This window comes from Heterodontus francisci, chromosome 2 (genome assembly GCF_036365525.1).
Source record: "Heterodontus francisci isolate sHetFra1 chromosome 2, sHetFra1.hap1, whole genome shotgun sequence".
NCBI lineage: Eukaryota > Metazoa > Chordata > Chondrichthyes > Heterodontiformes > Heterodontidae > Heterodontus > Heterodontus francisci.
The window spans coordinates 36,228,980-36,251,346 of NC_090372.1; the positions used below are offsets into that span (position 1 = coordinate 36,228,980).

A 22,367-nucleotide genomic window follows, 5' to 3' on the forward strand; every position below is an offset into this window, starting at 1 on the left:
GAAAGGATGCCCACAGGTCGACTTAGAGATAGTTAATGAATGCAGAAAATTCAGACTGCATACCTCATTTACTGGGGCCCAAGAGTGAAGCACAAGATTGAGAACATGTTCTTGAGAGAATACTGGCTAGGACAGTGAAATTGCATCCTTGGTATGATCCCTTAGCTGCTGTGTACCAGGCCAGGGAGATGGGACCTTGTTTTAACATCTCATTTACAATTGCACTGTTTTTTTCAGACACTACTTTCACAGTATCTGAGCTCAGGATCCTTCAGTACAATCAAGTCCACAAGAAAAAACAGTATTAACTGAGTCATGCAAGGAAATTGTTTCTCAGTATGGACAGCCCTCCAGTACCTCATCCAAGTAGCTATTCTTCTTGAATGAAAGCAATGCTCCTTCTAAACTGCGCAGGTGCGCGGCAGTGCAGCAATCCAGAACACACCACACAGTACAACAAACATCCTGCGCAGCCATCTTAAAGGAACCACGCAGTCCACCAAGTGGGTTGTGCACAACAAAGAAAAATTTGAATGAAACTAATTAAAATAGGAACCCCAACTGATGTTTTCCCTTCCTAGTCCAGAGCTGAGACCAGATTAGAGATGAAGGTCTTGCATCAAATCGTGTTCACCCATCACTCCGTTGCTCACTAATCTAAATTGGCTCCCAGTCTGGCAACATCTCTATTTTAAAATTCTCATCCTTGTTTTCAAACCCCTACATGGCCTTGTACCTCTCCATCTCCGTAGCCTCCTTCAGCCCTACAAGCCTCTGAGATCTCTGCACTCCTTCAATTCTGGGCTCTTGAGTATCCCCAATTTTAATCATTCCACCATTACAGCCATGCCCTCAGCTGCCCTGGCCCAAAGCTCTAGAATTCCCTCCCAAAATCTCACCATCTCGCTATCCTTTAAGACTCTCCTTAAAACCTGTCACTTTGTCCAAGCTTTTGGTCATCTGTCCTATTATCTCCTCATACAGCACGGTGTCAAATTTTGTTTGATAATGCTCTGGTGAAGCACCTTGGGATGTTTTACTATGTTAAAGGTGCTATATTAATGCAATTTATTGTTGGTATATTGCCTTGAGGATAGAAGATTAAGAGTGATCAAATTGAGGAGTTCAAGATGATTAAAGGATTTGATAGGGTAGAGAGAGGGAAACTATTTCCTTTAGTGGAGGAGTCCAAAAAAATTAAAAATTAGAGAGAGGCCAATCAAGGGTAACGTCAAGAATCACTTCTTCATACAAAGGACACTGGAAATTTAACTGAATGGCGGAACAAGCTCCAGGGGTTGAATGGCTGATTCTTGTACCTATGGAATTTCAGCTAAACAGATGAAGCTTGACATAAATGTTGCATATATAAGTGTGACTTCTGAGGCGTAAAGGACAGGATTGCAGTACACTTATTGTTATTTATGATTATATATGTTATTTGTGCAATATTTATGCTCCAATTTTAAATAAAATCAACTTATTTTATTTTCAAAAGGACATTGCTAACATAACTAAATGATAAGTAGTTCAGTAAATGTGATTTTTTAAAATAAATGATAGGTACAGGAGCAATCTGTTAATTGACAGCTTGTATGCTTTTTAATTGAGGAACAACTAGACAATAAAGAAATAATTGCCATTTTAATCAGTTAAATAGGACAGAGTACTGTTATTGTTTTACCCTTCATATTCACAATTGAAGTTGCTTCTTTTAAAATGTCAGAAAAGATTTGGAAATTCACTGCTAATGGACTAAATGTAAATGTTCAAGAAGAAGAGAATGTGCTAATTTTGCTGTCACTTCTGCTGCAGAACATCAGCAACAGCTGGATCTTCTTGAAAGCCTGTATTAATGCCATTTAGCCGATCCAGCCATTTTACTTTGATTTGCAATGACAGTGTGGGGACAATTTATTTTAGAGATGAGAAAGGTTGGTCTCATAGTTTGCACATTTTGGCTGCAAATTTGAGTTTATTTTTCACTTATTGTGAAATAATCAGTGCCAGAAATTTTTATGTTAAGTGCCAGGGTTGGATTTTTTTAACCTTTAATACATCCAGGTTCAGCAGGTCACTCGCCATCTAGTTAACATTTCCAGTGGGCACCCTTCTTCAGAATTCAATATGCTTTAGCGTCTTGTTGAAGAACGTGTGTGAAGGAGATGATAATGAAAGCATTGCTGCACACTTTTGTCCCTTAGCTCCTCAGTGAGAACTTCCACCAAGTTAATTGCATTATTGATACAAATGCAATTTGAAAATATGGCATTTGATCTGTTGAATGCTGCTTTCAAACGTGACTGTGAAGTTTTGGACAAGATAATCTAGCACTTCATACGATGTCAACTGAACATGACATTAGCACTTCAGTGACAATTGAGAGTAATCTGCTTTTAACATATATATATGTAACATATATAGAACGTTCAGACCCAGCAAGCAAATTAATGGTACAAAGAAGAGAAACTGTGATCGTGAACTTTGCACTGGGAAATAAAGCCACTGCAGTTCACAAATAAGCCTGTTCTTTCATAGACCCTGGCCAGAAAGATATACTATTGTTGTTCATTATTACTTAAATAATGAGCGGAATTTTGTGCTGCTGTTTAAAGTGGGACGGAGATTCGTGTCGGAAGCGCCCATCCAGAAATCCAGCATCGTGACATCGGCTCCGGATTTTGCCAGGTGGGAAAGCACCAAGGCGGAATTGATGGCCCAACGCGACAGGATTGCATTTTAAGTACTTTAAGTACATTAGCATTTCATTTGTCACAAATATAATGGTGGGCATGGGATTAAGTGGACAACGGGTGGCACTAAAATGCCTTTGGGTTCACAACTGTTGACAGCTGGCAGCACAGAGCGAAGCTTAAGTGCTGTGATGGGAAGGCAGCCATGACCAGAACTGCATAGAGAGAGAGGAGGTTGTCAAGGCCACTTTCGGACTGTAGTGGTGCGTGCTCTGCAAGGGAGCAGAGGGGGTGGGCCAGGATCTCGGAGGCTCTGCAGGAGGAGGCAGCTTGGGTTGGGTGACTATCTGTCGAACAATCTATTTGTTGGGTGAGATGTGTGGTTGCCCATACTGTTGGATGAGAGGGTTGTCCATCAACAAGGGAGGGCACTGAGGGCCACCGGGGAGTTGGCCGGGAGTAATAGCAAAACCTCAGTTGCCAAGGCAGGGTCATCTCTGCATCGATGCTCCTCTGGAGGCTCATTGGTAACCAGACATGGGTCTCATATACCCTGTCTTTTTGGACTCCTGTGGCATGATGCGGTGCCTCCGATGGACCAAGGCCAAGAGGCAGATGCACCTGTCCGTGAAGCTCCAGAAGACAGCAGCTGCAGCTGGCCATGCCAAGAATGGCTCACGCGCCAGAAAGTGTACCGGATGCGGATCAACTACTTCCAAATGCACGATTGCCAGCAAAGACTACGTCCCTCCAGGGAGGCTGTCACCGACTTATGAACCCTGCTGCATGATGAGCTGCAACCTATAGGATTTGGAGGTAACCCTATGCCAGTGGCTCTGAAGATCACCGTGGCACTCAACTTTTACGCATCTGGATCCTTCCAGAGATTCACTGGGGACATGTGTGGGGTCTCAGAGGCAGCAGCCCACCGCTGCATCAATGAGGTGACCTATGCCCTGTTCAAGAGGGCTGGTAACTATATGCGCTACTGGACCGACCCTGACTGTCAGGCCGAGAGGGCCATCAGATTTGGGGCCATCGCTGGATTTCTCCGAATGCAAGATGTGAAAGATTGCAGGCATGTGGCCATCAAGACCCCAACAGACCAGCCAACCACCTTCATCAACAGGAAAGGCTTTCACTCCATCAACAGTCAACTGGTCTGCGACCACTGTAAACATTTCCTACAGGTGTGTGCCCGCTTCCCGGAAGCAGCCACGGTGCCTACATACTTCAACAGTCCCAGGTGCCACAGCTTTTCAGGCCGCCCGCTTGCCTTCAGGGATGGATTATCGGGGACAAGGGCTACCCATTGAAGACTTGGTTGCTTATGCCTGTGAGGATGTCTCAATGCAGCGAAGGAGAGATACAACACTTGCCACGGCTCTGGTCAAGCGACCATTGAGCAGGCCATTGGGCAGCTAAAGAGATTCCAGTGCCTGGATCGATCTGGTGGAGCAAGGGTCTCACATTTCATGGCGATCTGCTGTGCTCTGCACAATCTAGCACAGCAGAAGGGGGAGGTCTTGCATGATAATGAGATCTCCGAGTCTCACTCCTCCACTGATGAGGACGCACGGAGGGGAGAGAGAAGCAAGCAGCACCATATGTTGAAACCGTTGCACCAGAGACTAGGCAGATGAGCGACGTGCCAAGGAGGCAACAGACAATCTCATAATTACTTGCTTCCAGCTACCCTGAGGTCCACTCACAGAGAAACCAAAAAAGACTACCTCAATGCATGCACTCTGTCTCCTTTCCATTTGACTCTCACCCAGCTGAAAAATGGTCTAGTGCCCATGGAAGATCCTATGTAAATGAGGGCTATACATTCATAGGCATTCCACCACAGGGGAAAGATGATGCTAACAGCTCATAATTAAGGCATAATAGACTGATCACTTTAACACAATGAACGTTAATTGCTTTGCCAAAAGAACTTTATATCAATCATCGCATGTGTCAAGAAAACACGCTATGCTGAATGAGTATTTTTAATTCATCAGTTGGAAACCTACATTAAACTTTTAAAAAGCTGGCAGCCAAGATGGCCACTACAATTTGCAGTGAAACACCTCATATTTCAGGACATCAAATTGGAAATGCATGTCTAACAAGGCTCCGATCCAAGACAATGACTTGGACTGAGTAGATCATCCAGCATCACCCTCGTTAGCAGGACATTCAAAGCCATCTTGGAGCATTCACTAGTGGAGACGTACCTCCAGGCAGTAAACATTGACACAATACAACCTGAGAGCGATTTGGATTTTAGACTTTAAAAGATCTCTTTTAAAAAAAGGTATTGAGAGAACCATGTGACAATCTCCCCCAGTCTGTGTAAAACTCAAGTTTTTGTTACATACAGCAAACAAGCTTTTGAGAGCCAACCCATGCAAGACCCTGGTGGGGCTATGTCTCTCTCTCTCTTCAGGAATCATCGCAAGTTTCCAAGTCTGTCTGGAACTGCGGAACATCCAAGTCCACCATTGCTACAGATAGAGATCCCAGGGGAGAAAGCCACCTACATCACTGTCTCCAAGAAAACCCTGAACCAGGTGGACCAGCTACAAGTGCATTTCTACCAGACAGACACTTAGGAACCATGAATTCAGCCGGAAGGCAACTGAATTAGCAGACCCCACAGACCGTATATTATTTTTACTTGTTCTGGACTCTAATCCAACCCAAACTATTCTTCATCATTCTGTAACCTATTAGTGTGTGTGTGTTTCTCAAGTGTGTGTGTGTGTGTGAAAGTTGGAGCGTAGTTTTATTAATTTACTTAGATCTGGTTTAGATTTTAAGTACAATAAACTAACCTCTTTCTTGTTTAAACTCAAGAAAACTTGCCCGATTGGTTCTTTTATTATCATAGCACATAAAGGGTTAAACACTCACTGAATTGGTAAGCACATTCACTATTGAAATGGAATAAACCCTGTTGCAGTCAAACAAGGAGAGGGACAAGAAGGGAGCCTTTCGACCTCTCCTCACCTGATCGTAACAGATGTCAGATACCCATGAACCCCCAAGTCTGGCTAGGTGCTTTCCTTTGTACGTTTGAGAGTGCTTCTACAAGGTGTGAATCCAGTGACAACTGTTGGGCTGGAGGCTGGCTGCTGATCAGGCTGCCCTTGGACCTAGGAGGAATTCAGCGGCCGTCCTCTGGCTGTCTGAGGCCTGGAACCACTGGCTGCCTGAGGGTGGCCTGCACAGGGGCAGGTCTTTCCTCAGGTGTCGCAGCTGCTGGAGCTGTGCATACTGGCGGAGGGGCTGAGGAGCCGCTGTCCACACGGAAAGTGCCCTGAGGGGAGCCCCCAGCTGTGGAAAGAAGCCTCTCTTCCTCCCTTGCAAGGTTCACTTGAACATCCATGCTCACCAGAGAAGGATGAGGAGCTGGAGAAGACTCTAGGTGCCTTGTCCTTCTCTCACCTTGCCACTGCTGCATCCAGCTCATGGCCAGGCCGATGGTGTGCAGGTCTGCACGCATCTGTGGGATCTGGCTCTCCATGAGTGCCAACCTCTCGATGGAGGAATCCATGTGTTCACATGGCTCGGCTGTCTCAGCCTCAGCCAGCTGCTCGAGGGTGTGCGCATTGCTCTCACCAGCTTGTGATCCTGATTCTATGGATGGCCCCGTGCCTCCATCACATAAAATGGCCACCTGCCGCGTGATCGTGGTGGGGCGGCCACCCACAGGACCAACAGGAATGGCGCCCATTTCTAGATCCACTGCTGGGACCCGTGGCAAGTTCACTAAATTCAGCCCAACGTTTTCTAAGTTGGTTTTGTATTAAGGTATCAAGATATTAACACTTGGAGTGAAAGTATCTTAATTACTATATAGATTGATCTAATCGAATGTAGCCAGGAGCTACTAAAATTGTGTTGCAGTCTACTACAATGAATTTATTGAAAATTAACTGAAAAAATTCCAAATAAAAAGGCTATAAACAAACATGATTTTTTAAAATCTCAAACCATCATGATTTTTTTTATCTCAAATTGTCAAAGTCTAAATGATTAAGTACATTTTTTTTGTTATAACTTTATATTTAAAAGAGGTACAATCTTGATGGAAAAATTGTTTGATGGACCCTTTTTCCCTTTGGGGAATGAGCTGCGTGTAATTTTTGCCACCATATGGATGTGACATGTACCCATTTTAACACTGAATAGAAATCACAGAATTTTACAGTACAAAAAAAAGTAATTCGGCCCATTGAGCTTGTGTTGGCTCTCACAAAGAGCCATCCACTTAGTCCCATTTCCCTGATTTCTCTGCATACCCTTATATTTTTCTGTGTACAGACCAAGATTAAGTAACACAGCACAGACTGGGAAATGTTCTAGTCATGCAAGCTAACGCGAGAGAGAAAAAAACCCCAAACATTAGACTAGTGTGACGGAAACCACACCAGCCAAATGGAAACATATTAATTTCGTCATATGGGACACTATTTGAATGCTTACTGGACATTGAACATAACTTGTTTAAAAAAGACCACAGAGCAGTGGCTGACAACATGCTTGCACATTTGCATTCTGAAATACAGTTGCATGGAGAGACAATGGAATTCAATTAGCCAGATGGGTTTTGTCAATAGTGATGATCAAAAGACATTGAGAGTCATTGTCTGTTTAAGAGCACTCCACCTCCCCCGCTCCCCACTGAGAGCTGAGAGTGTCTAGTAAACTCTGAAGAATTAACAAACTTCACAGGCGATGCTGTTTCAAAGAGCTAGTCATATGACTAACCTGCTGGCCAACCTGGGAGTTGATTGAATTGTGCTGACAGAAAAGTTTTGAAACAGACTGCATTTTGAAGACCAAAGAAAAGCAAGGTCTCTCTTTTACACTGTCTCTCTCTCTCTCTCACACAAAGTTCCAGGGACCCACGAAAGTAACTTAAGCCTCAAGACAGAAGACCCTGCAGCCTTCTGGTACCAGCGAAACAAGTTTGAAAGTGTGCACTGGGCCCCAACGAAAACTGCAAGACTTAACTTCAATCAAAGACCTTACATCCAACCCAAAACCAGTAATTGAATTCCATCTACTACTTCAAACCTTCCCCCTTTAATTCTTTCTCCTCCTCTATCTATTTGTGTGTGTTTATCGCGTATGCATGCTAGTGTGGTCACATCGCATATTTTTAGCAGCTTAACTGAGTTAGAGTTTTAAGGTTAATAAACATACACCTTTCTTGTTTAAACCTCAGAAAATCCGTCTGATTGATTCCTTTACAATTACAACGAGAGAGCAGTGAGCAAGGACTCACTGAGGGGAAGCTAAAAACAAAATTGTGTTTTAAAAGTTAAACCCTGTTTCGGCCAAACCAGAAAAAGGCTGAGAGGGGTGCCCTAGACCCCTTCCTCACCTGGTCTTGACACTAGTTTAGGAAAACCCTATGGAAAATTCCTCTCCAACCCCTGAAGAAAACCAAGCAAGCTTCTAGGGACTGCAATAATGGATAAACAGTAACTTCCCCCTTATTTCTATAATTGGAGATATCCTTGACTCTCAGGAACTCGTCCAGCTCTCTTCTGAAGGATAGTAATGAACCCATTTTACCAAATGTTTTGGTAATCTATTCCAGAGGTCAGTGACTCACTAAAAAGAAATCCTCGCTAGCATCTAATCAAACTATATCTTTCCATGCTTTATTCTGATGCTCTCTAGGTGTCAAATAATCAATCCTTGCAATAAGAATCTATTCCCTTCATCATTTAAATACCATATCACCTTGAGGTTTATGCTTCTCCAATGAAAAGAAATGACTACTTAAAGGCGCAGGGGAGGATAGGATGTGTTGGCACAAATATTAAAATTAAGGAACACGATTAGATTAACAGTATTTTCTATACTGTCCAATACTCAACGTAAGCCAGCTATGCAAATCTAAATTAGGAATGGAGAAACAAGATATTTAGGATACATTTTTAAATCATGACAAATCAAACACGCACAATGTTATTTCTATGGATACCAACTTTAAAAATAAAAGTGTGTGAAAAGCTTTGTTGTTATTTTGCAGCCTATACAATGAACAGTAGCCTGTTGAAGGTCATAAAGCCATTTACGGGATAGAAGGAGGCCCTGCGGCCCATCGAGTCCATGCCCACTCTCTGCAGAGCAATCCAGTCAGTCCCACTCTCCTACTCGATCCCTGTAGCCCTACAAGTTTATTTCCTTCAAGTGCCCAATCAATTTCCTTTTGAAATAATTGATTGTCTCTGCCTCCATCACCTTCTTGGGCAGAAAGTTCCAGGTCATTTCCACTCTCTGTGTAGAAAGGTTCTTCCTCAGATCCCTCCGCATCTCTGGCCTAAAACCTCTAATCAGTATCTCCTAGTACCATCAACTGATGGGAACAGTTTTTCCTTGTCCAACTTACCTAAGCCTGTCCTAATCTTGTACACCTCTATCAAGTCTCCCCTCAGGCCCCTTTGCTTCAGGGAGAACAATCTCAGCTTTTCCAACCTAACCTTGTAACTAAAATCCTCCATCCTTGGAATCATTCTGGTAAATCTCCTCTGCACCCTCTCAAAACCCTTACATCCTTCCTAAGTGTGGTGACCAGAACTGGACGCAATACTCGAGTTAGGACCTAACCAGAGCTTTATAAAGGTTCAGCATAACTTGCCTGCTTTTGTACTCTGTGCCTCTATTTATGAAGCCCAAGATCCCACATGCTTTGCTAACTACATTCTCAATATGTCCTGCCACCTTCAAAGATCGACGCACGTGCACCCCCAGGTTGAACCTTATTTGAGTTCTTGGACAAAACAGTTACAGACAGTAGTTCCAATGCAACAAATTAAGAGGATATATTAAGTAACAAAATTATACATAACAATCAGGCGATAGTATACAAGTCACACACGGCCTTTACCCTTTGGGCGCTTGGACACATATCAACGCTAGTTCTGGCCTCTTCTTACTTCTTTTACTTTCTTTAGTAAAGCTATGTGCCAAAGGCTACCAGGCATAGTTTTTTGAACCCTTCCTTGGAAATTTACACCCCTAACCGAACGACCCTCCCAGTTCTTTTGATTGGTCTCAGGTGTGTGTGATCACTTTCTTATTGGTTTCTTAAAGTGAGAGACACCCAGGGCAGCGCCATCCATTAAATGGCCCCTTTGTCCTCTAGAGATAAGGGGTTGCATGTTTTCCAGGAATGCCACCTCTGAGCAGATCATGTGGTTTCTAGGAAAAGGTCTGCTCAAATCATTTTGTCTTACAAATGAAATTATTAAGGGAGAATAATGTTTTCAACCATGAAAAAAGTTACATAATCTCAAAACTAATACAAAATTAGTTTTATTTATTTAGAGATACAGCACTGAAACAGGCCCTTCGGCCCACCGAGTCTCTGCCGACCATCAACCACCCATTTATACTAATCCTACATTAATCCCATATTCCTACCACATCCCCTCAATTCCCCGACCACCTACCTACACTAGGGGCAATTTACAATGGCCAATTTACCTATCAACCTGCAAGTCTTTGGCTGTGGGAGGAAACCAGAGCACCCGGCGGAAACCCACGCGGTCACAGGGAGAACTTGCAAACTCCGCACAGGCAGTACCCAGAACCGAACCCGGGTTGCTGGAGCTGCGAGGCTGCGGTGCTAACCACTGCGCCACTGTGCTGCCCAACCACAACTAGGATGCATAACAATGCATTTAAAAATATAGTGTATAAAAATATGGCAGCAAGATTTCAAAATACACTTGATTGATACATATGCATGGAATTAATCGGAACATAGTTCATATTCATACACCTCTGTTCCTGCACACTCTTTAGAACTGCGTCATTAAGTCTACAATGCCTCAACCTATCCCTTCTGCCAAAATACATCACCTCACACATGTCAGTATCAAATTCCATCTGCCATTTGTCTGCCCATTCTGTTAGGCTATCTATGTCCTGTTGCAGGTAGTTCTTATCATCCTCACTGTTTTCCACTCCTCTAGGTTAGGTATCATCAGCAAATTTTGAAATTCTGCTCTGTATTCCAAGATCCAAATTATTTATAGATAACAAAAAAAACAGTAATTCTAGCACTGACCCTTGGGGAACACCACTGTCTACCATCCTCCAATCTGAAAAACAACCATTTACCACGACTCTCTGTTTCCTGTCCATAAGATAAGTTTTTATTCAGTTGCATACTGACCCTCCTATTTCATTAGCCTCAATTTTGTTAACTAGCCTTTTATGTGGTACTTTATGAAATGCTTTCTTAAAATCCATATAGACAACATTCACTGCATTTCCTTCATCAAAGTTCTCTGGTATTTCATCAAAAAATTCAATTAGATTAGTCAAGCATGATCTGCCTTTTACAAATCCGTACTGGATCTCCTTAATTAACTCCAAATGCCTGTTGATTTTTTTCCCTGCTTATTGTTTCTAAAACCTTACACACCACTGATGTTAAACTAACTGGTCTGTATTTGCCAGGACTATCCTTACACCCTTTTCTGAATAAGGGTGTCACATTTGCAACTCTCCAATCCTCTGGCACCTTCCTCATATCTAGGGAAGACTGGAAAATTATGCCAAGCCCTTCCACTATCACCACCTCCATTATCATTAATTATCAGAAAATCAGAGTAGCAGCGGCCAGCACAGAACCTGATGCCAGGATTGTCAGACCTGATCTTCCCGGCGGCAGGGAAGCTCCATGGCAACCCCTCCGCTACTCTGCGATTCAACCCGACTTAGCATATTTAAATAATATATTTGCATGAATTAAAATATAAACCACAGCAATCTTACCTTCAGTTCCCAATCCTCAGTGTGACGAGCCACTTACGTGCCTTCACTTTCCCACCCAGGGAAAGCTGGCGCCACCGAGATGGGGGAAGGGGTGAACTCTGCATTATGGTGTACTGTTTGCAGGGTTGGCAGGCTTTTAAAAATGGCACCAACATTCGACGCCGTGAACAGTGTTGCTTCCCCCGCCACGTGATTGGGGGGGTGGGAGAGGGTGTGCCGCCGTGAATATGTAAAATGGTTGCCCACCGTATAATCGCATCGGCGCGGGTCCCGTGAGGGACGGCCGCCAAGTTCTGCGCCTGCCACCGCTCCCTGTGGCGGGAATACAAAATCCAGCCCTTAGCGTGAGTGCAATGTATGTGATATGTCAGAGATCTGTGCAATATTTTTTATCCATTATAAAACATTATATGCTGTGGAAAAAATTGCAGTTGAAGCAATGCAAGAAGCTTCAAAAATGTTCTCATTGTTATAGTCCCAATGGCAAAATATTCCTACTTGTAATGGGAAAACTGGCCATTTAAATTAGTGCTTTTAGGTATCATCCCAATGTATTTCTCTCAAAGGATTCAAATCACTGTTAGGATAATGCTAAAGTTGGACTTTTGCACATTCTCTGTTCATTGCCATTTTATGTTTTAAAAGTTCGCAGTTCACAGATTTTCAATTTAATCCTGTTTGGGTGTTAATATATTTCAGTTTTTTTTAAAGCTTGCATTGGGAATTTTTTTTTCTTCAGCAATCATTCTTTTCAAATAACAACTGGTTTAACACAAAATTATATTCACCTATCAGTAACAAAATGCCAGTTCTCTCACACAGTTACTGCTTTCAGTTTACTGAAGTTTGGTAGATGATATTGGAGGAGGACAAGTCCTTTCCATATCCATCATTCGAAACAAACCAGTATTAAACATAGCACAGCTCCACCCTTTGAAGTCAAACAGAAGTCTGCACTAACCCACAGCAGTAAAATTAGTGGCTGATTTTAGGCTGAATACAATCTTTCTTGGGAGCTCATTCAACACAAACTACTGCCCTTCACAACCCAAACCATGCCCAGGGATGAAAGCAGGTCAAACAGAAGGAGAAATAAGCCAGCAACAGCAAACTACCCATTGCCAAACAAACCAATTAGGAAAGTGACCCCACCAAGTAGTTAAGCAGGACTTGTACCATCCCTCCCCTTAGCCCAAATGAACCCTGCGAGAAAAGAGCAAATTTTATCAATTTGCATCTCCCATACTGCATGCTATGTCATAGCAAGAAACCTAATATATCAATGCTCTCACCCACAAATCAAAACATGTCATGGATTGATGAAATATTTACATGAAAGTAAATTTCTGGAAATTAAGATGAGAACGACTAGATATCTGTCAGATAATTCTTTGGACTAATCAATCTGACTTCAGCTGATAAACAAACTATTTGACTAGATTATTGCCTTGCATCATAATGCCATCTATGTAGAGTTATGTGATATGATACACAAAAGATATACTTTAAAGCCACAGACACAGGAGAACATCAGGCATAGGGTGTGTTATACAGATCAGCAAATACTATAGAAATTACAGATTGGATCAGCTTAGTTAAACAGAATAGGAGTTTCCGTCCTGCAAGTGCTTTTGTTCAAATTAACATTATACTACTTATTTCTTTTCAACCTTCTGAAGGAAGGATGATACAATACCCAACGTCATTTAAAAAAATCCACATGGTCTGTATCCAGTATAAACATTTATATTGGCAATGCTTGAGATGTAATACATTTCTTTACTGCACCCAAACCTCCTTCATATCAGGACATTTATTTCACATTATTAAAATGTCATTTTATCTGAAAAGAAATCTGTTACAGATTCTGTAGGGTGACTGGATTAAGTTATTAGAGGGAACATCTGGAATATAAATAGCAAGGAAGAAGTTTTTGGAAGATAGGTCATCCCCTGCATCCGTACTGAAACTTATGGAATGCATTTTCCCACATTCTGTTCCTTCATTCACACAACCCTTTTTACATCTGCAATACATTTTCTTATTATAGACACTATTCATGAAGGAATCTGGATTTTTTTTGATCTCTAATCATTACAAAAACACATAGAAGGTTACAGCAGATAAGGGAGATCTCCAGATAAATTTAAAAAAATGATAAAGTGACTTCAATGACTTGACAGGTAGGGCGGCGCAGTGGTTAGCACCGCAGCCTCACAGCTCCAGCGACCCGGGTTCAATTCTGGGTACTGCCTGTGTGGAGTTTGCAAGTTCTCCCTGTGTCTGCGTGGGTTTCCTCCGGGTGCTCCGGTTTCCTCCCACATGCCAAAGACTTGCAGGTTGATAGGTAAATTGGCCATTAGCAATTGCCCCTAGTATAGGTAGGGAAATATGGGGACAGGTGGGGATGTGGTAGGAATATAGAATTAGTGTAGGATTAGTATAAAATGGGTGGTTGATGGTCGGCACAGACTCGGTGGGCTGAAGGGCATGTTTCAGTGCTGTATCTCTAAAACTAAAACTAAAACAGGCATGTGTTACTTAAGGGGCTTGCTTGTCCTAATTTATCAGTCTTTGAAGACTTCCTGCTTCACAGTACTGTGATATAAACACATACATGTGGTACCCTGAATCAGCATGTGTAGGGGAATACTGGAATTTATAAAAAGTCACAATGCTGTGTGTGTTACCTGCCAAATAATAAGTGTTGATGCAATAAATTTAACCTGCTCTACTGTAAGATAACAGCTGGCACCGATTGGTGCTGTTAAAACCCTTCAGGTTGGACAATAAGTAGAGTAACCTTTCGCTGTACACTGATACATTGTTGCTGTGCAAAGAAGCTGCACTATTTATAGCTCGCTGATTAATGTAGGGGAAAGAATGCAGAACACCCTCAGGACTGCACTTTCTTTTGGTATGGCTCCCGCAGGAAGATTTAAACAGACTGGTTACTGTGTGAAGAATACAGAATTGAGTTTATGGACCCTTGCAATGCTTTTCTGTGCAAAAGTGTTCACAGTTTCTGTTCATTGTAGTGGTGTTTAAATCAGGAGTTACAAAAAGAAGTCTTGACAGAATGAAATACAACTGTTCCATCATCATTTTGAGTCTCAATCATTTACCTTGTTAGCATTGGAGGTTGAACGTACTGATTTGAAAAGCAGGTCTTGATAATAAACAGAGCAGAAGCCTGTTGCAGGCAATATATCAGGTCAATCAAGAAGTAAGCATTTAACAATGTCAGCTAAATATTCCTCTAAAGGAATCCTGAATAGTGAAAATTTCTGCAGATTTGGTTATAAAAAGACACATTCAAGAGCAAAGCTCCCATTCCCAAAACAATGTTTTGCTGGTAATTTGCATTTTGTGTTTGTATTTGCCTTAGTTGTCTGCTTCGTATAACTTATGCAAAATGGTAATCAACCTTGATTGTGGTTTGTTAAAGACCTGTCAGATCTATGGTTTATCTGGTTATATACTTAGTTAAAACAAAATGAAAATTTGCATGAATAAAGAGCTCACCACTTGGGCTGAGACTTGTTCCATTTTGGCAGCTGGAGTTCCTGGTCGTGGGTAAAACTGATTGATGAAGAGGCTTGGAAATTTGTACTCCTGAACTAGATTCAGAGTTTCTTGAAAGTCCGCTTCTGTCTCACCAGGAAAGCCACAGATAATGTCTGTGGCAATTGTAATCCCTGGCACCCTGAATGAAAAGATGAAAATTCCCATTAAAAATATATTTTTTTAACTCCTAATGTGTCCACTACGTCAATAGTGCTGTGTTAAAAGCACAGAATCCCTATTTAGCAGAGCAAAGGTCAAAATGGTCAATCACACCTACATATTTATATGCTCCAGTCTAGTCGGGATAATTATATATTTAAATCACTTGAACTAATGTAGGAAATAGCAAAAATTTGTATTACATATCTTGTAGCTTTGCCTTCATTCTGACTGGAACTGTCCTCCATATACCAATGGAAGCAAATCCATGGTATCTGGAAGATGTTTCAATGAGAACATTACCACTTTCTTATTACTTGTTTTTCTCATAAATGTTCTAAAACATCTAATCCTATGCATGCTTCTCGCCTATTTTTCGGAAGCCTAACTGTTGCAACAGATTGCTCTTCCCTTTTTTTGATTCACTCATGGGATGAGCGCACTGGCAAGACCAGTATTTGTTGCCCGTCCCTAACTGCCCTCGAGAAGGTGGTAGGGAGCCACCTTCTTGAATCGCTTCAGTCCAGGTGGTGTAGGTACACCCACAGTGCTGTTAAGAAGGGATTTTGACCCAGTGAAGGAATGGTGATATAGTTCTAAGTCAGGATGGTATGTAGCTTGGAGGTGACCTTGCAGGTGGTGGTGTTTCCATGCATTTCCTACCATTGTCCTTCTAGATGGTAGAGGCTACAGGTTTGGGTGCTGTCAAAGGAAGTTTGGCGAGTTGGTGCAGTACATCTGAAAGATGGTATGCACTGCCGCCACTGTGCACCGATGGTGGAGGGAGTGAATGTTTAAGGTGGCAGATGGGGCGCCAATCAAGTGGGCTGCTTTGTCATGGATGATGTCAAGCTTTTTGAGTGTTGGTGGAGCCGCACTCATCCAGGCAAGTGGAGAGCATTCCATCACACTCCTGACTTGTGCCTTGTAGATGGTGGACAGTCATTGGGGAGTCAGGAGGTGAGTTACTCGCCGCAGAATTCCCAGCCTCTGACATGCTCTTGCAGATACAGGCCGGAATTTTATGGTGGATGGATGGGGGCCGGAATTTTACGGTGGATGGTTGGGAGCCGGACTCTGATGTGAAAGTCAGTGGCGAACCAGCCTCCGCCCAGCCTGGGGACCCGTCCCGTATTTTACAGATCCCCGGGCTTTAATTGTCCTGAGGTGGAACTTCCACCCCCTTAACTTGTCCGGAGGCGGAATCGAGACGGGTAGCCTGCCGCTCAATTTTACGCCGCCCCCATGCAACCATCTGACCTGCTGGGGCGGCATAAAATTCCAACCACAGTCCTTATATGGCTTGTATAGTTAAGTTTCTGGTCAATTATGACTCCCAGGAAGTTGATCATGGGAGATTCAGTGATGGCAATGCCGTTGAATGGAAAGGGGTGCTTAGATTCTCTCTTGCTGGAGACTGTCATTGTCTAGTACATGTGTGACATGAATGTTACTTGCCACTTATCAGTCCACGCCTGAATGTTGTCCAGATCTTGCTGCATGTGGACATGGACTCCTTCAGATTCTGAGCATTCGCAAAAGGTACTGAACACTGGCAATCATCAGCAAACATTCCCACTTCTGACTTTATGATGGAGGGAACGTCAATGATGAAGCAGCTGAAGAGGGCTGCACCTAGGACACCTGAGGGACTCCTGCAGTGATGTCCTGGGGCTAAGACGCTTGGCCTCCAACAACCACAATCATCTTCCTTTGTGTTAGGTATGACACCAACCAGTGGAGAGCTTTCCCCCTAATTCCCATTGACGTATTGACTTGAATTTTGTGAGGGCTCCTTGGTGCCACACTCAGTCAAATGCTCCTTAACGTCAAGGGCATTCACTCTCACCTCACCTTTGGAACTCAGCTCATTTGTCCATGTTTGGACCAAGGCTGTAATCAGGGGTCAGCAGCCAAGTACTCCTGAAGGAACCCAAACTGATGATCGGCGAGCAGGTTATTGGTGAGTAAGTGCCACTTGATAGCACTGTCAATAACACATTCCATCATTTTGCTGATGATTAAGTGTAGACTGATGGGGAAGCAATTGGCTGGATTGGATTTGTCCTGCCTTTGGTGGACAAGACACACCTGGGCAATTTTCCACTATGTCGGGTAGATGCCATTGTTGCAGCTGTACTGAAACAAATTGACTAGGGGTGTGGCTAGTTCAGTACAGCTGGATGTTGCTAGAGCCCATAGCCTTTGCTGCATCCAGTGTCTTCAGCCATTTCTTAATATTACGTGGAGTGAATCGAATTGGCTGGGGACTTCAGGAGGAGGCCAAGATAGATCATCCAGTCAGCACTTCTGGCTGAAGATGGTTGCAAATGTTTCAGCCTTGTCTTTTGCACAGAGGTGCTGGGCTCCCCCATCATTGAGGGTGAGGATGTTTGTGGAACCTGCTCCTCCATTTAGCTATTTAATTGTCCACCACCATTCATGACTGGATGTGGCAGGTCTGCAGAGCATTGATCTGATCCATTGGTTATGGGATCGTTTTGCTCTGTCTATCGCATCTGCTTCTGCTGTTTAGCATTCATATAGTCCAGTGTTCACCAGGTTGGCACCTCATTTTTAGGTAAGCCTGGTGCTGCTCCTGGCATGCTCTCAAAGAACAAAGAACAGTACAGCACAGGAACAGGCCATTCGGCCCTCCAAGCCTACGCCGATCTTGATGCCTACCTAAACTAACACCTTCTGCACTTCCGGAGCCCATATCCCTCTATTCCCTTCCTATTCATATATTTGTCAAGATGTCTCTTAAACCTCGCTATTGTATCTGCTTCCACCACCTCCCCTGGCAGCAAGTTCCAGGCACTCACCACCCTCTGTGTAAAAAACTTGCCTCGCACATCCCCTCTAAACTTTGCCCCTCGCATCTTAAACCTATGTCCCCTAGTAACTGACTCTTCCACCCTGGGAAAAAGCTTCTGACTATCCACTCTGTCCATGCCGCTCATAACTTTGTAAACCTCTATCATGTCGCCCCTCCACCTCCGTCGTTCCAGTGAAAACAATCCGGGTTTTTCCAACCTCTCCTCATAGCTAATGCCCTCCAGACCAGGCAACATCCTGGTAAACCTCCTCTGTACCCTCTCCAAAGCCTCCACGTCCTTCTGGTAGTGTGGCGACCAGAATTTCACGCAATATTCTAAGTGTGGCCTAACTAAGGTTCTGTACAGCTGCAACATGACTTGCCAATTTTTATACTCTATGCCCCGACCGATGAAGGCATGCATGCTGTATGCCTTCTTGACTACCTTATCCACCTGCGTTGCCACTTTCAGTGACCTGTGGACCTGTACGCCCAGATCTCTCTGCCTGTCAATACTCCTAAGGGTTCTGCCATTTACTGTATATCTCCCACCTGCATTAGACCTTCCAAAATGCATTACCTCACATTTGTCCGGATTAAACTCCATCTGCCATTTCTCCGCCCAAGTCTCCAACCGATCTATATCCTGCTGTATCCTCTGACAATCCTCATCATTATCCGCAACTCCACCAACCTTTGTGTTGTCTGCCTACTTACTAATCAGACCAGCTACATTTTCCTCCAAATCATTTATATATACTACAAACAGCAAAGGTCCCAGCACTGATCCCTGCGGAACACCACTAGTCACATCCCTCCATTCAGAAAAACACCCATCCACTGTTACCCTCTGTCTTCTGTGACTGAGCCAGTTCTGTATCCATCTTGCCAGCTCAGATCTGATCCCGTGTGACTTCACCTTTTGCACCAGTCTGCCATACGGGACCTTGTCAAAAGCTTTACTAAAGTCCATATAGACAACATCCACCGCCCTTCCCTCATCAATCATCTTCGTCACTTCCTCAAAAAACTCAATCAAATTAGTAAGACACGACCTCCCCTTCACAAAACCATGCTGTCTCTCGCTAATAAGTTTGTTTGTTTCCAAATGGGAGTAAATCCTGTCCCGAAGAATCCTCTCTAATAATTTCCCTACCACTGACGTAAGGCTCACCGGCCTATAATTTCCTGGATTATCCTTACCACCCTTCTTAAACAAAGGAACAACATTGGCTATTCTCCAGTCCTCTGGGACCTCAGCTGTAGCCAATGAGGATGCAAAGATTTATGTCAAGGCCCCAGCAATTTCTTCCCTTGCCTCCCTCAGTATTCTGGGGTAGATCCCATCAGGCCCTGGGGACTTATCTACCTTAATGCTTTGCAAGACACCCAACACCTCCTCCTTTTTGATAATGAGATGACTGAGACTATCTACACTCCCTTCCCTAGGCTCATCATCCACCAAGTCCTTCTCCTTGGTGAATACTGATGCAAAGTACTCATTTAGCACCTCGCCCATTTCCTCTGGCTCCACACATAGATTCCCATCTCTGTCCTTGAGTGGGCCAACCCTTTTCCTGGTTACCCTCTTGCTCTTTATATATCCATAAAAAGCCTTGGGATTTTCCTTAATCCTGTTTGCCAATGACTTTTCAAGACCCCTTTTAGCCCTCCTAACTCCTTGCTTAAGTTCCTTCCTACTGTCTTTATATTCCTCAAGTGCTTCATCTGTTCCTAGCCTTCCAGCCCTTACAAATGCTTCCTTTTTCTTTTTGACTAGGCTCACAATATCCCGTGTTATCCAAGCTTCCCGAAACTTGCCAAACTTGTCTTTCTTCCTCACAGGAACATGCTGGTCCTGGATTCTAATCAGCTGACGTTTGAAAGACTCCCACATGTCAGATGTTGATTTACCCTCAAACAGCCGCCCCCAATCTAAATTCTTCAGTTCCTGCCTAATATTGTTATAATTAGCCTTCCCCCAATTTAGCACCTTCACCCGAGGACTACTCTTATCCTTATCCTGCTTGATCCTCTGGCTTGATGGTAATGGTAGAGCGAGGGCTATGCCAGGCCATGAGATTACAGATTGTGGTGGAATACAATTCTGCTGCTGCTGTTGATGGCCCACAGTGCCGCATGGATGCCCAGTTTGAGCTGTTAGATCTATTCGAAATCTTTCCAATTTAGCACAATGTAAGTGCCGCATAACACGATGGAGGGTATCCTCAGTGTGAAGATAGGACTTTGTCTCCACAAGGTTTGTGCTATGGTCATTCCTACCAATATTGTCATGGACAGAAGCCTCTGTGACAGGTCAATTGGTGAGGATGAGGTCAAGTCAGTTTGTTCCTCTTGGTGGCTCTCTTACCACCTGCCGCAGGTCCAGTCTGGCAGATAAGTCCTTCAGGACTTGACCAGCTTGGTCAGTAGTGATGCTACCGAGCCACTCTTCGTGATAGACATTGAAGTCCCCCATCCAGAGTACATTCTGTGCCTTTGCTAATCCCAGTGCTTCCTCCAAGTGGTGTGCAACATGATAGAGTACTGATTCATCAGGTGAGAGAGGGCGGTAGGTGGTAACCGTCAGGAGGTTTCCTTGGCCATGTTTGACCTGATGCCATGAGACTTCATGGGATCAGAAGTCAATGTTGAGGACTTCCAGGGCTACTCCCGCCCGACTGTATACCACTGCGCAACCACATCTGGTGGGTCTGTCCTACCGGATACAGGGATGGTAATGAAGGACTCTGGAACATTGGCTATAAGGTATGATTTGGTGAATGTGACTATGTCAGGTTGTTGCTCGACTAGACTATGGGACAGCTCTCCCAATTTTTGCACAAGTCCCATATTGTATAGTGTATTTAATATCGAAAAACAGTCTCAATGAATGGTTAGTGTGAAGATTTCATTGCGAGGGAGAGGGCCATCTTACTTTTATTCTTATTTGAATAGTGCCCCTGTTTTACAGGGTGCAAGCAGGCTTTGACAGGTTGCCATCAATCAGTGCCAAGAACTTTCAAAGGTAACATTCTGGGAAATGATATGGAATGTGAGACACCTGTCCCACAGATGTTAGTTGCTTTTATTTCAGCATCCTCAAATATAACACTTTGGAGTAAAAACAGAAAATGCTGGAAATACTCAGCAGGTCAGGCAGCATCTGTGGAGAGAGAAAAAGTGCTGACAAAGGTCACCAACCTGAAACATTTACTCTGTTTCTCTCTCCACAGATCCTGCCTGACCTGCTGAGTATTTCCAGCACTTTCTGTTTTTATTTCAGATTTCCAGCATCTGCAGTATTTTGCTTTTGTATTAGTGTATAATTCAATAACACTTTGGACTTATGATGACTTGAGAAGACAGGATTTTTATTGTCTAACTTGATTTACCAGCTATACATAAAAATAAATACACTTGAATATTAAATAGATGATGGAACACAAAAGTACAAAAGTAGATTTGAAAATAAAATTAAGGAGGAATGTTGTGAAATAAACAGGGGAAAAGATGGAGTGAAAGATATGATATAAAAGGGGAGAAAATTGCAGGGGCATGGGGAAAGAATAGGGGTGTGGGACTAATTTGGTAGCTCTTTCAAAAAGCCAGTGCAGACATGATAGGCTGAATAGCCTCCTTGTGTGCTTCAAGATTCTATTTGGTTCTGGGAATGCTACAAAACAAATCTGAAAAGAATTGAAGGAGTAACAATGTATAGGACTACTCATTATAATCTCATACTGCAGTCATGGGTCAGAGAGATGTTGATTCACATTATATTATAATGTGGAAAGGTTCTGGCATGTTTGGAGGTGAAACTCAGGTTAATTATGGAGAGCTGAGGAGATTCATTGTGAAGAGCTGTTTTGCCTTATCACTGAACAATGTCAGAAAACAAGCTCCATTAATCTCCAAAGTTGTAAGAAGTCTGTGTTGGATTCAGAGCAGTTCAATATGTACCTAACTGAGCTGCATCTTTCCAGGTCAGTCATTTGATGAGGGTAGATGAGGGTAATGCAGTTGATGTATTGTACATCGACTTCCAAAAGGCATCTGATAAAGTGCGACATAACAGGCTTGTCAGCAAAGTTGAAGGCCATGGAATAAAAGGGACAGTGGCAGCGTGGATACTAAGTCGGCTGAGTGACAGGAAACAGACTAGTGGAAGTGCAGTTCCCCAGCAGTCGGTATTAGGACCGCTGCTTTTCTTAATCTATATTACTGACCTAGACTTTGGTGTGTAGGACACAATTACAAAATTTGCAGATGACAAAACTTGGAAGTATTGTGAATTGTGAGGAGGATAGTTATAGACTTCAAGAGGATATAGACAG

General features: G+C 43.2%; 1 protein-coding gene across 3 annotated transcripts in view; it reads right to left on the minus strand.

Annotated features, from left to right (window-relative positions):
- cdkal1 (CDK5 regulatory subunit associated protein 1-like 1) overlaps window positions 1-22,367 on the minus strand; it is a 1,149,347-nt gene that overhangs the window by 270,673 nt on the left and 856,307 nt on the right. For all 3 annotated transcript variants that reach the window (XM_068056978.1, XM_068056983.1, XM_068056992.1), the window contains exon 11: window positions 15,012-15,192. In XM_068056978.1, the coding sequence (XP_067913079.1) occupies window positions 15,012-15,192 (181 nt within the window). The remainder of the gene's footprint in view (window positions 1-15,011; window positions 15,193-22,367) is intronic.